The sequence below is a fragment of the Heptranchias perlo genome, chromosome 23 (genome assembly GCF_035084215.1).
Source record: "Heptranchias perlo isolate sHepPer1 chromosome 23, sHepPer1.hap1, whole genome shotgun sequence".
NCBI classification, from domain to species: Eukaryota; Metazoa; Chordata; class Chondrichthyes; order Hexanchiformes; family Hexanchidae; genus Heptranchias; species Heptranchias perlo.
In genome coordinates, this window is record NC_090347.1 from 30,588,168 (window position 1) to 30,602,849 (window position 14,682).

A 14,682-nucleotide genomic window follows, 5' to 3' on the forward strand; every position below is an offset into this window, starting at 1 on the left:
TGGAGATGGCAAAAATGCTGAACAAATATTTTGTTTCAGTCTTTACAGTAGAGGACACTAAGAATATCCCAACACTGGACAAACAGGGGACTCTCGGGGGGGAGGAGCTAAATACGATTAAAATCACTCAGGAGATGGTACTCAGTAAAATAATGGGACTCAAGGCGGATAAATCCCCTGGACCTGATGGCTTCCATCCTAGGGTCTTGAGGGAAGTGGCAGTAGGGATTGTGGATGCTTTGGTGATAGTTTTCCAAAATTCCCTGGACTCAGGAGAGGTCCCGGCAGATTGGAAAACTGCTAATGTAACACCGTTATTTAAAAAGGGTAGTAGGCAGAAGGCTGGAAATTATAGGCCAGTTAGCTTAACATCTGTGGTGGGTAAAATTTTGGAGTCTATTATTAAGGAGACAGTAACGGAACATTTAGATAAGCATAATTTAATAGGACAAAGTCAGCATGGCTTCATGAAGGGGAAGTCATGTCTGACAAATTTGCTTGAGTTCTTCGAGGATATAACGTATAGGGTGGATAAAGGGGAACCAGTGGACGTAGTGTATTTAGACTTCCAGAAGGCATTCGACAAGGTGCCACATGAAAGATTATTACTTAAGATAAAAAATCACGGGATTGGGGGTAATATTCTGGCATGGGTGGAGGATTGGTTATCGAACAGGAAGCAGAGAGTTGGGATAAATGGTTCATTTTCGGACTGGCAACCAGTAACCAGTGGTGTTCCACAGGGGTCGGTGCTGGGTCCCCAACTCTTTACAATCTATATTAACGATTTGGAGGAGGGGACCGAGTGCAACATATCAAAATTTGCAGATGATACAAAGATGGGAGGGAAAGTAGAGAGTGAGGAGGACATAAAAAACCTGCAAGGGGATATAGACAGGCTGGGTGAGTGGGCGGAGTTTTGGCAGATGCAATATAATATTGGAAAATGTGAGGTTATGCACTTTGGCAGGAAAAATCAGAGAGCAAGTTATTTTCTTAATGGCGAGAGACTGGAAAGTACTGCAGTACAAAGGGATCTGGGGGTCCTAGTGCAAGAAAATCAAAAAGTTGGTATGCAGGTGCAGCAGGTGATCAAGAAAGCCAACGGAATGTTGGCTTTTATTGCTAGGGGGATAGAATATAAAAACAGGGAGGTATTGCTGCAGTTATATAAGGTATTGGTGAGACCGCACCTGGAATACTGCATACAGTTTTGGTCTCCATACTTAAGAAAAGACATACTTGCTCTCGAGGCAGTACAAAGAAGGTTCACTCGGTTAATCCCGGGGATGAGGGGGCGCACATATGAGGAGAGGTTGAGTAGATTGGGACTCTACTCATTGGAGTTCAGAAGAATGAGAGGCGATCTTATTGAAACATATAAGATTGTGAGGGGTCTTGATCGGGTGGATGCAGTAAGGATGTTCCCAAAGATGGGTGAAACTAGAACTAGGGGGCATAATCTTAGAATAAGGGGCTGCTCTTTCAAAACTGAGATGAGGAGAAACTTCTTCACTCAGAGGGTGGTAGGTCTGTGGAATATGCTGCCCCAGGAAGCTGTGGAAGCTACATCATTAGATAAATTTAAAACAGAAATAGACAGTTTCCTCGAAGTAAAGGGAATTAGGGGTTATGGGGAGCGGGCAGGAAATTGGACATGAAGCTGAGTTCGGATCGGTCAATGCCCTGTGGGTGGCGGAGAGGGCCCAGGGGCTATGTGGCCGGGTCCTGCTCCGACTTCTTGTGTTCTTTAGATTTGTGGTTGGGATCAGATCAGCCATGATCTTATTAAATGGCGGAGCAGGCTCGAGGGGCCGATTGGCCTACTCCTGCTCCAATTTCTTATGTTCTTATGTTCTTATGTTCATAATACAGACTAAATATTCTATGAATTAAACAAGTAAATTGAAAACAAATGTTGTTTCAGCTCTGAGATTCTGTTTGTGAGTTTAAAAAAAGTGTGTAACATAATAAGTAACCTAGAACATTTGCCCACAGGTTCTAATTAAAATTATTCTACAGGCTGTACAAAACTGGCAAAAAAATATTACTGCAGCAATAGAAAGTCAGCGAACTGGACATTAGCACAACAGATACATCTTATATATAGTGGCGGTTTGCTCAGACTTTACATGCTGTGACATCAGCAAGTATTGGAGTGACATGTTCAAGTAGATAAATATGAAACTTGGCTGGGATTGTAGCCCAGTAACTACAAGCCTAGTGAACTGAGCTTATGACTGGGGAATCCAAACGCTAAGCATGTATGGCAACAAAATATTGGGGCAGACAATTTGTGACTATGGTGTTGTGAAGCTGAGAGTTCACTGCACTAGTAAATTAGTGCTATTAAGAAGATGTAGCTGTCTAACAGATCTCAGATCTGGTTTAAGATATCCAAACTAAATTTACTGCATCATATGTTAAGGATCAGATTAAAATTCTTACTTGGGATGGAATCACTGTAAGTATGACTTGTAGTAAGATATTGTCCAGGAAAGTCACAGGGGCAGTCAGATCACAAATCTTGCAGGCCTATTCTTTATGTCCTTATAACACTTCACTCTGTGCACAAGCACCATCATGTAACTGTTCAACAGCAGCTTCCTGGAAGGATCAACCAGAATGATAACAATAAGGGACTTGCTCACTGTTACTAATATTAGCTAGGTTCTCTGCTTGTATTACTGACTTTATTAGCTGCAGGTTTAGACAACAAAATGAAGATTTAAATCTATTTGAAAAGGACAGGACAGTTTTCCATATTGTTTCCATTGATAGAATGTGGTCCTAAAATAGTATTTTGAAATTTCCACTTATATGTCACGGTAATTATTTCTGACTAATTATTTGTGATGGAAGCACCAATCTGTATATTCTGTACTGTATGATACAGAAACAACTGGACGTGAAAACCCTGCCTATCAAATGAGTAAATGGACAACTGCTGCCTTTTGACAGCTGGGACGGGTATTACAAGGTTCCAAAAGCATTATAAGCTGATCGTAGAATTTAATTTTCAATGTTATTACATAATCGTTTCCACTGTACATTATTACAAAGTTCAACTTTGTGGGTATTCATTAAAAAGCAGACCTTTTCGACATTTTTTGTTTTCTTGGTGCCGGCAGTGATTATGGATTAATATCAAGTTCACTGAATATTCAAGGAACTCAAGAATCCACATCCTTGCAATTTATAGATGGGAAAGGGTTGGATATTTAAAAACTATTACCAAAGATCACCGACAGCCCCTCTCCAATTGAGATTTCTAGGTAACATTGCTGATATGCAGCTAATGCTAACTATGGTTTCTGCCTTTACAGGTTGTGTCTTTTTGTGATGTGGATCAAAGTAAGATAAGGAAGGGATTCTACACTTATCAAGAGTCAAAGGTTGGAATTCTTCTTTGTAAATATTGTTTCATTACACTCCAAGGTTTGACAGAAGCACATGTAAAACAGCACTGACCACCCACCCCCCCCCCCCACAACCCAGTTCAATTGTTCATAACATTGAAGTCTTTAAACAGCAATATTGCAGTATACGCTTATTTTTCTGTAATTCTATATGGCTTTTAAAGAGCTAGATTTCCAGGGACCCACAGAGTGATAGTGTGTAGGTCTATCCCATGATTTCCCCATAAACCGAGTTCCCAATCCCAGTTTGGTGGGGGGGAATTTTCCCACAAGCAGCACTTCACCTCTTCCCCAACTTTGTTCCCTATAATCTGCTGGTATTCATGGCTCACATACTGTATAAAGTAACATGATATATACTGGCATGAAAAACTAACACACTGTTTACTGAAAGAAAATATACTGTACTATAATGTGTATGACATTGCCCTCTAATCTACTGCAAATTATTTTCCAATGAGCCTGTGGTTATGAGATCACTACAGGCTATAGTCATCATCCGTGAGTCCCTTTTGGCACTGGACTGAGCTACTAGAGTACTCCTGAAATGGTAAGAGTTAGAATTTTCATTTTAGTTTAAAATCCCATGTGCTTTCTCTCATATTGTCCACACCATCTATTCTGAACCCTTCAGTTATATTACAGCTTTGTAATTAATACCTGAGTATCCATTATTGCTACTATGCGTGCATACTGATATACATGCATAGTAGCAATAATGGGTAACTGGATAGGGGGGAGCTCGAAATAGATGCTTCACTTAGTACTTAGTCAGGAGGGGTTATAAAAACAATAAAAATTAATGATAGGCAGATACTAACCTAATTGATACTTAACTAAACTAATAGCTCACAGTAATATCATTGCACACCTTGGTAAGAATGACTGGCTCCCACTGGTTTAACCCTTTTGCGTACCTGAATTCCTTTGTGACTTAGGATATATTTACGTTTAGTGCCAGTGCAATAGGGCTTCAGCTTCAAACCAATGTTAAACTTCTGTAGCATAAATCAGGTGTTAAGGCTCGAATAGTCAGTACAAGAAGTGGAATGAGATTCCCTCCTCCAGGGAGTCTCATCTTGCTTCACTCCAGTGTCATATCGGGCCTTGACTCCAGATTCAGGCTGCATTTACACTATAACTGCAATGTCATTGCAAACTATTTTGTGCCGACACTACAGTTGTAATGTAAATGCAACTGTACACATTTTGTGGCCTAGTGTCTTTAGAGCTGGACTTCCACGCTGATAATCCTGGTTAAAATCCCAGCCTCAGCTGACATTCAATTGGATTTCCTGCATGGCTGAGTTTCTCTGGGTCACAGACAGGCCACCTGATAAAATACTTCCCTGATGACAGAGCACTCCATGTAAAGGAAGAGAAAAAACTGGTAATTGAATCTTTTCCAATCCACAAAACCGGACATGAGTGATTCCAGGGATGAGGGGCTTTAGTTACGTGGATAGACTGGAGAAGCTGGGGTTGTTCCCCTTGGAAAGAGTCGGTTGCGAGGAGATTTGATAGAGGTATTCAAAATCATGAAGGGTCCAGACAGAGTAGATAGAGAGAAACTGTTCCCATTGGTGGAAGAGTCAAGAACCAGAGGGCATAGATTTAAGGTGATTGGCAAAAGAACCAAAGGTGACATGAGGAAAAACTTTTTTACACAACAAGTAGTTAGGATCTGGAATGCATTGCCTGAGGGGGTGGTGGAGGCAGATTCAATCATGGCTTTCAAAAGGGAACTGGATAAGTACTTGAAAGGAAAAAAATTGCAGGGCTACGGGGATAGGGCGGGGGAGCGGGACCAGCTGGATTGCTCTTGCATAGAGCTCTTGCGGACTCGATGGACCGAATGGTCTCCATCCGTGCTGTAACCTTTCTATGATTCTATCTGTAAGGGACAAAACTAGTACATGGCACCAACTTGCATGTATCAGGGGATGCAGAACTTGGCTTGTATCATGATTGCAGATGTATTTAACTACATTACAATCATTCTAGTATTTCCTACGAGCAACATGCTGGTGTATTTGCTCGTAGGAAATTTGATAGTCTTACATCCTCTTTGGTCTGGCCAGTGGGCTTATCAACCCACATTTTAAACACTACTGTAAGAATGTTTCCAATTGCAATTTACTGTGGGGCTTCCCTTTTTATTCATATAGAATGTATCTTCACAATAAATGAACTTTCTGTCTAAATACAGTTCTAATGTCAATTTTCTCTTCAAAATAAAATATTGTGCCATCGTGAGGTAACCCACCTAGTCCCTGGTATAAAATGTGAGCTACAATAACCTCAAGAGCTGGTCAGTGATAGGTTTAAAGCTCTTGAACACTTCTTAAATGGGAAGTACTGCCTGTTATAACAGCAGGTAGCTGTATGCTTGTTGATATATTTCAGTCACCTTTTGTTCTTTAATCTTACGCTTTAGAACTGTATATTTCAGGATTTAATGTCCAACATATTGGTAATGTTGCCTTGGAAATGATTTGGGATCACTGCATTCTATTTAGTTGTTGCCTAGATAGTCTGCATGATTTCCTTAAGAACAGGTTGAAATCAGTTGTACCAAGTTTGCAAGGAGTCCTCCAACCAACACAACCTACAACTTCTTTGTAGTTTCCTAGCAACTGGCTCAAAACCAGGATAGACAGAGAACTGGGACCTGTCACCATCCACTCAAAAGTTGTGTGTCACTGTCAGACCAGAAAGGGAATAAATGTGGGATGGGGAGAAATTATGGGTACCATTCCCTCAAGAATAAAATTGTAACTTTTTTCATAACCTCCATGATTTAACCAATGTCAGAAGTTAATTGAATTCTCCAAATTCACACGTATACAGTAAATTTCAATCTTCACGCCTTTGCTTGCTTTCAGATTCTCTTAGAAAACATTTCATGTCTCTTTGTATAATTGATGGTCACCAGTCTGAGCCGGACAGGGTTCTTCAGAAGCTCAATACTCTGCTGGAGTAATCCCCATCGCATGCTGACAAGTGCTTTTGTTTCTCCTAGGACAAGCCAAAGCCAAACGTTCCCATTTGCCATTTTACAGAAGCCAAGTCCCCTTTCATCATTTGTGTGAAGCTGGTGAGTGATAACTTCTTTTTTTCATAGTTATAAAATGTATAATGGAACAACCAAAAGATCAATCCGACTGTACCAAAGATGAGTAAAATCTAAGATGGTGGTTTAGTGGCTTTTGAAGATGGCTCTTTCACTTCTCAGAATTGAGTTTAAATCCAGTGCCAACTCAGAGGGTGAAAATCTTTTTTGGCTCCAAGGGTTCGAAATGAGATAAGCTATTTCAACTGATGTCTTAGTGGGTGTAATTCCGCAGTACAAAAAAAACTGAAACCACCAGTACTAAATTGACAGCCTGGTTCAAAGTGCCTTTAGGAATGCCTTGCGTGGGAATTGGAAAAATCTGCACCATTGCAGTTGTGGCTGATGTTGTGAAATTGAGATTATTGCCTTAAAATTAGGATGTGTGAAGATTAGCATCATAACAGAATAAAGAAAGCTCGACTCTCCATTTAATCGGTGTTGTACCTGAACTGGGACTGCTTGATGCTGAAGGTAGCTGCCAAAACTGGAAATGTATTGCATTCTTGGAATGTGGCTCGATGATATTCTTGAACAAACATTCTGTGAACAGTTTAGGATTTGATCCCGCCAGAGCTGGGCCCTTAACTGATTTGAACTAGACTCCATTTTGAATTATTTTGTACTCCTCCTCCCCCTTCACTCCCTGATACCAAGTACAGACTCCTTCCCAATACCCACCATAGCACCGAGACCGCCCGCTCCTTCTAGCCACATCCTCAGCTCCTGTCCAACCTCACTCCCAAGCCCACTCTTCACTCCTTCAGATCCAGCTCCGTGTTCTCTCCCTACACTCTCCTCAGGCTGAAGACCACTTGTTATCTGCAGCGTTACCCCAGGATCAGCTACTGCCCTAGCTCATTCAGCATGATGCTCAGGCCTAGAATTGAAATCAGACTCTTCCCCATACACTGACTACAACGATAGGCACAGCAGATGGGAATTTCTTTGTTGGTGACTAGACAGCAATGCACAAATGAATTTTTATTTAAATTATTTGTTAAATTCTGATTTTTTTTCTCCATGAATAACATAGGTAATAAATACATGTATATATTTACAGTAGAAATCCTTCTATCTGGCTCCTTAAAAGGAAAAGGATATAAGGTCACAATCTAATGCTAAATTATTCTTTTGCAGAATATTTTCATGTGTGCATTGTTTCTTTATTTGTATTTCTTTCCACTGTGGAAGCTGATACTGGACTGGTAACCCAGAGGCTAGACTAATAATCCAGAGAACATGGGGCCGATTTTAGCACCCGCTCTCGGGTGCGTTCTCGGCGGGGGGGCCTCGAAAATCCCGAAATGGAGCAGCGGGACCGGATCGCGCCTCGATCCCGCCCACTTCTGGGTTCCACGCTGACGCGCCGGCGTGCGCGCGCAGCCCCCGCTGGTGGGAATCCCGCAGGCAATTAAAGCCAGCGGGATGTCACTTGAGAGTATTTACTTTGCTTGTTCAGGTCATTAACTGACCTGATTAAGGGACTGTGTGTGATTTTGGATAAACATGGGACTGTTTCACACACTGGGGGAAAAACTCCCAGGTCGAATGGACGTGTTGAGCTGTCAGCCTGTGGCAGCTGCAAAGGTCCATTTGACAGGTGGGGGGGGCGGGGAGACCCTCACCCATTGCAGGAGGCCGCTCTGTCACTTGGGACAAAGTTTCGCCTCCACCACCCCCCTCCTGACGGTCAAAGTCACCAACCTGCACACTTACCCCGGGGTCCGGAGACATGTACCTACCTTGCGGACCCCCTCACATGTACATCTTGCGGATGGGGGCTGCCGTAGCTGCAGTCATGACCTCCTCGGAGGGCGAACAGCATCATCAGCCTCACCAGCCTCGCCATCCACCCCGTCCACCTCTGACACGTGGAGCTCCACAACAGAGTGCTGTGACACATCCACCTGTACAGCAGGAGGGAGGGCTACCGCAGAGAGAGATGCGTCGCAGAGGGCACTACCCTCGCCACACGTTCCACAGACCGAGGCTCAGCCTCCTGGACCTCTCTGAGCAGCAGTGCACACGGAGGCTCAGAGTCACTCGCCATGTAGCCGTGGACATCTGCAGCCTCTTTCATGCCGAGCTGCTCCCGGCTGGCCCGTGCACCATCTTCCTACCTGTCGCTGTCAACGTCACCACTGCTCTCACGAACTTCTCCTCCGCAGCCTTCCAGGGTGCAACCGGGGACATCGCCGATGTCTCTCAGTCGTCTGCGCAGAAGAGCCCTGCAAAAACACCCACACCCACTCTGCGGTGACAATGGGTGGCATCAGTGGTGGGTCCGCATAGTGATACACAGGAGCGGGCATTATTGCGCAAAACAGACAGGATTCGCGAAGACATGGCAGTAGTGGTGCCAATACAATGTGTGCTGTGAGTTGTTCTGATATTCAATATAGGTAACACCCATGACAAACCCTCAAACACCCTTGTGCATCCCCTTCATGCTCACAGCACGTTTGCCTTACGCTGCCTACTGCACATATGTGATGCATGCCCTGTGGCTGCAGCACAGATGGTGGCAGGTTGAGTGAGGCTGGCCGTGAGAGAGATGCACGAGAGGGTGAGTATGGGATAGAGCCATGAGATTGTATGAGGATTGGGTTGCGTGGTAGTGGCGGGGTGAGTACTCGCGAGGTGAGTAGGTGCAGGTAAGATGGGAATGGGGTTTGAGTGGGTATAAGGGGTGATGTGACAGAGTAGTGTTGGCAGTGCCGAAGGAGATGTGGGGTGGGGGCAGTGTTGTGGCAGACGGTGTGTAGGGGAAAGACTACGTGTTCTCACTGTGGCTGACCTACTGATGTCATTGGAGCGCCTCCTGCACTGTATGCAGGTGGGCGATATGTTGGTGGGGCTGGTGACCTCCTCTGCCACCTCGAGCCAGGCCTTCTTGGTGGCAGAGGCAGGCCGCTTCCTCCCGCCTGCCGGGTGGAAGATCTCTGTCCTCCCCCTCCTCCTCACCCCATGTATTGATACCTGGGGTGAGGCATCATTAAACTGGGAGCAGCCTTCCCCCTGGGCTGCTCCATGCTGTAAGTTTTCAAATTTGTTGCAGCATCTGTCAGTGGAGGACTGCCCCTTTAAATAGAGCGCCTCCAGCTGACAGATCGTACTGCGCATGCGCAGCCCGCCCGACGCGCAGATCAGCAGCGTGGAACCCGGAGGTACAGTTAAGTGGCTCCAATTAGTGTGTTGCCTGCTACGATCGCGCGGGAAACCCACTAATTTCACCGGGCGCGTTTTTAACGCACCCACTGGCCCACCCGCCGAGAACCCGCACCCCTGGTAAAATCGGGCCCCATGAGTTTGAATCTCACCATGGCAGTTTGAGAATTTGAATTCAGATAATAAAAAATCTGGAAATAAAAACAAAAACAAAGTTGGGATCGATAAAAAAGTGACCATGAAGCTATTGGATTGTCATAAAAACCCAACTGAGTGGCTTACTCGGCAACTTCAGAGGGCAGTTGGTGTGGAACTGGAGTTACGTTTAGGCCAGAACAGGTAAGGATTGCAGATTTCCTTCCGGAAAGGGCCCTTTCGGGAAGGAAATCTGCAATCCTTACCTGTTCTGGCCTAAACGTAACTCCAGTTCCACACCACCTGCCCTCTGAAGTTGCCGAGTAAGCCACTCAGTTGTATCAAACTGCTACAAATACTGCAGACACAGTTCAAGAAGGTGGCCCATCACCACCTTCATAAGGCAGTTAGGGATGAGCAATGAATGCCGACCTTGTCAGCGACACCCACATCCCGAGAAGGAATAAGAAAAACCATTCTTTTGGTAATTCTGGAAATGCCTTGAATAATGACACCTGTCAATCAGTCTGAAACCTATATATTTGGCTACTGTAGGCTGCCAATGTAAGTGTTTAGGTTTTTTCCTGATGCTTCAGTTTATCTTTTATACGCACTGATGGTATTTATTTTATTCAATAGAGAGTTCATCCTATTCTCACACCACACTTTGCAATAATAATCTATTGAGATCAAGCTGCCTCTTTGGCAAGAGCAGGAGATGTTTGTGCCAGTGAGTGATTAGTGCAACACTGACTTCCATGCTATTTTCCATAATGTTCGCTGTACTTATTGAAGATGTCCCACTGGTATAGTGTGTGGTGTGAACCGGAGATACATATTTGCAAGTGTGTGCCTGCATTTTTTCCAGATGCCAAATTCCAAATATCACCCAGGAAGATGCAAGCAGAGACTAGATGCCCTTCAGCAGCAAAAAAAAAGGAATATTAATAGACGGGCTGACCTAGTAGCAGGTTAGCTACTTAGCATTATAGAGAATGATTGTAACACTTCTAGGGATTTTGCACTAGATATTCCCTCAGGTCTAGTCACTCAGTAAGTGGACCTCGCACCCCCTGCGATCTGGAAAAGTGGGACACATGAGCCATGCAGTGCAGTTAATGACAGTGAACTCATTGATCCAGACACATTTCTACTTACGTGCTGCTTCCCCCAGCCTGCTGCTGCGACCTTCAGAACTTAATGAATTTAACATTAGAGAAGTATTGCAAATTAAGAAATCCAATTCAAGCAATAGAGGTAAAGTCCAAAATGTTGCAATGCTACATGTTGGAAAGTGCACGTACGTCGGATGTTGGGTGAGGACATGATCAGTCATGGCCCTGACCCTGCACCTCCACCACTCACAGTCAAACAGTCTGCTGATACTGTTAGGATCGCATGTGTAAAATGGCAGCTCGAGTGTGACGCCACAAGATATACTGCAGCCCAATAGGAGCCGCTCCTTCAGGAATGGTGGGGTGAAAATTGTGTGTGAGGAAGGGGAATTTAAGAAGGAATAGGTTACTAACTTTCTACTGTGTTTAAAAACCCCACTTTCACCTCCTGTACAATTGTCCTCCTCTCTCCAATCTAGTAGAGAATTGTGAGGGCAATTTTGTGTTGAGGACTTCTGCTGACTAGGAATGAAGCTAAAATTCAATGAGGATTTTATCTCATCTTCAGATAGAATCTGCATCGGTTGAATTTGAACCCAAATTCCAGAGATTAGAACCAGTATTCTAAACTACTAAATCATCTCGCCTCCCATTAGCAACCTGTCTTTGATCTGGCTTACACTATGTTAAGTTTTTAGTGCATTTGAGTCAATAATTCTTTCCAGAATTCAACTATTTGCTGGTTTCAAGTCAAGCACTAGAAGACCACATGCTGCTTTTTCATTTGCTGACTGGTAGCTTTAGAAAGTATTTGTTTGAAATTTTTTTACCTGTGGCAATGAGGAGGTAAAATAAAAACCTTCTGAGTATAGAATTTCCTCAAGATTTTGTTGTGTTTGATCCTCCATCCAGTAACCAATATCTTGTTAAGCAAGGATACATTTTACTGAAAATGTGTCTATGTCTATTTAAAAAGAGAGATTTGAAATCAAGTTAACAGTGCAAGATCTGAGGTTACATGGGGAACAGCAAAAAGTGTTCGTCTTTAACACTGTCCTGTAAGAATTTTACAGCATAGCATCTCCAGTCTTCAGTGGAGCACTCATTGCCAGCATCTGATAAAAAAAATTCTCAATTATTTTAGTAATAAGAACACTGAAAATGCTAGGTAATTACTCTGGTTTCTGTTCTTGGCGTCACGCCAATAGCTGTCCAGCACACTGACAATATCCTCCCCTATAGCTCAGGTGCCACTCGAGGAGAGGGACATGTAGCTGCCTGCCATGAAAGTCCACAAAACTATAGCAACGCAGCCACAAAAAAACTCTCAACAGTGGCTGGCTTTATGAAAACAGAGAGCCATAGCATGGACCTAAAAACCAATAACTCAACACAACCAGCCCCCGGGGCACCTGAGTCTGTGCAGGAAACACATTTGTCACGCTATCATTCATACTGAACCGTCTTTTCTTTACATTGCCAGCAATACAGAAATGACAGTGAGTTGTAAATGAGAACAATTGCAAAATAAGAAGTATAATAAATAAAAGTGAGACCAACTGGTCTGGCCTCAATTCAACAGGTTCAACAATTTCAACAGGTACTGGCCATAATCTTCCAAACATCAGTAGATACGGGGGTGGTGCCAGAGGACTGGAGAATTGCAAATGTTACACCCTTGTTCAAAAAAGGGTGTAAGGATAAACCCAGCAACTACACGCCAGTCAGCTTAACCTCAGGTGGGGAAACTTTTAGAAACGATAATCCAGCTCAGAATTAACAGTCACTTGAACGAGTGTGGATTGATTAGGGAAAGCCAGCATGGATTTGTTTAAAGCTAATCATATTTAACTAACCTGACAGAGTTTTTTGATGAGGTAACAGAGAGGGTCGATGAGGGCAATGCAGTTGATGTGGTGTATATGGACTTTCAAAAAATGTTTGATAAAGTGCCGCACGGTAGGCATATCATCATGATTGCGACCCATGGAATAAAGGGAGCAGTAGCATCATGGATATAGAATTGGCTAAAGGACAGGAAACAGAGTAGTGATGAACGGTTGTTTTTCGGACTGGAGGGAGGGGTACAGTGGTGTTCCCCAGGGGTCAGTGCTGGGACCACTGCTTTTCTTGATATATATTAATGACTTGGACTTGGGTGTACAGGGCACAATTTCAAAATTTGCAGATGAGGAGGATAGTGATAGACTTCAAGAGGATATAGACAGGCTGGTGGCATGAGCAGACACGTGGCAGATGAAATTTAACGCAGAAAAATGTGAAGTGATACATTTCGGTAGGAAGAACGAGGAGAGGCAATATAAACTAGAGGGTACAGGAACATAGAGATCTGGGGGTATATGTGCACAAATCGTTGAAGGTGGTAGGGCAGGTTGAGAAAGCGGTTAAAAAAGCATACGGGATCCTGGGCTTTATAAATAGAGGCATAGAGTACAAAAGCAAGGAAGTCATGATGAACCTTTATAAAACACTGGTCCGGCCACAACTGAAGTATTGTGTCCAGTTCTGGGCACTGCAATTTAGGAAAGATCTGAAGGCCTTAGAGAGGATGCAGAAGAGATTTACTAGAATGATTCCAGGGATGAGGGACTTTAGTTACGTGGATAGACTGGAGAAGCTGGGGTTGTTCTCCCTGGAACAGAGATGGTTGCGAGGTGATTTGATAGAGGTATTCAAAATCATGAAGGGTCTAGACAGAGTAGACAGAGAGAAACTGTTCCCATTGGCGGAAGAGTCAAGAACCAGAGGACATAGATTTAAGGTGATTGGCAAAAGAACCAAAGGTGACATGAGGAAAAACTTTTTTACACAGCGAGTGGTTAGGATCTGGAATGCACTGCCCAAGGGGGTGGTGGAGGCAGATTCAATCATGGACTTCAAAAGGGAACTGGATAAGTACTTGAAAGGAAAAAATGTGCAGGGCTACGGGGAAAGAGCGGGGGAGTGGGACTAGCTGGATTGTTCTTGCCTAGAGCCGGCATGGATTTGATGGTCCGAATGGCCTCCTTCCGTGTTGTAACCTTTCTATGATTCTATGGAAACCACCCTTGGCCAATCACAGAGGGAAAAGGATTTTTAACCAATTCATTATCAATATGATACAGGTTTTTAACATACCAGAGACTTCTTCCTGCCAACGTGGTTAGTGTAAAGGGCATTTTAGTCTAAAATATAATTTGGTGCTTCTGGTAACTTAGTGAATTCACAACGTTCATTTGCATAAAGTTGCACACAGATAGATTTGTAAACATTTTTTGCGATTTGACAGCTCTAGCTGTCATTTTCTATTGCTCTTGTTTCTGTTTGACTTTGTTAAATAGGTGCCTGCCAGGTACTTATGTCGCAGTGAGTCCAAAGCATTTCCTGGTGCTTGCCACTATGCAGCTGCAGTAGTTTTGATGTGGAGATGCTGGTGATGGACTGGGGTGGACAAATGTAAAGGGTCGTACAACACTAGGTTATAGTCCAACAGCTTTATTTGAAATCACAAGCTTTCGGAGCTTTCCTCCTTCACTCACCTGACGAAGGAGGAAAGCTCCGAAAGTTTGTGATTTCAAATAAAGCTGTTGGACTATAACCTGGTGTTGTACGACTCTTTGCAGTAGTTTTGGTGCCACTTCGATTCTTTCTTCAGCTCATGTTTCTACAGGTGGCCCAGTCTGCTGCACAGAAACTAACAATGCTGAAAATGTCTCACAGTCTGACTACT

The 14,682-nt window shown here is 43.6% G+C and overlaps 1 protein-coding gene across 4 annotated transcripts in view; it reads left to right on the forward strand.

Moving 5' to 3' along the window:
* The window catches only part of b3gntl1 (UDP-GlcNAc:betaGal beta-1,3-N-acetylglucosaminyltransferase-like 1), a 309,746-nt gene that overhangs the window by 280,641 nt on the left and 14,423 nt on the right, over positions 1 to 14,682 (forward strand). For 3 of the 4 annotated variants that reach the window (XM_068004294.1, XM_068004292.1, XM_068004295.1), the window contains 2 exons: positions 3,327 to 3,395; positions 6,442 to 6,516. In XM_068004294.1, coding sequence (XP_067860395.1) covers positions 3,327 to 3,395; positions 6,442 to 6,516 — 144 coding nt within the window. Of the gene's footprint in view, positions 1 to 3,326; positions 3,396 to 3,880; positions 3,970 to 6,441; positions 6,517 to 14,682 lie in introns of those variants that run through there. The other variant, XM_068004293.1, reaches the window with a different exon arrangement.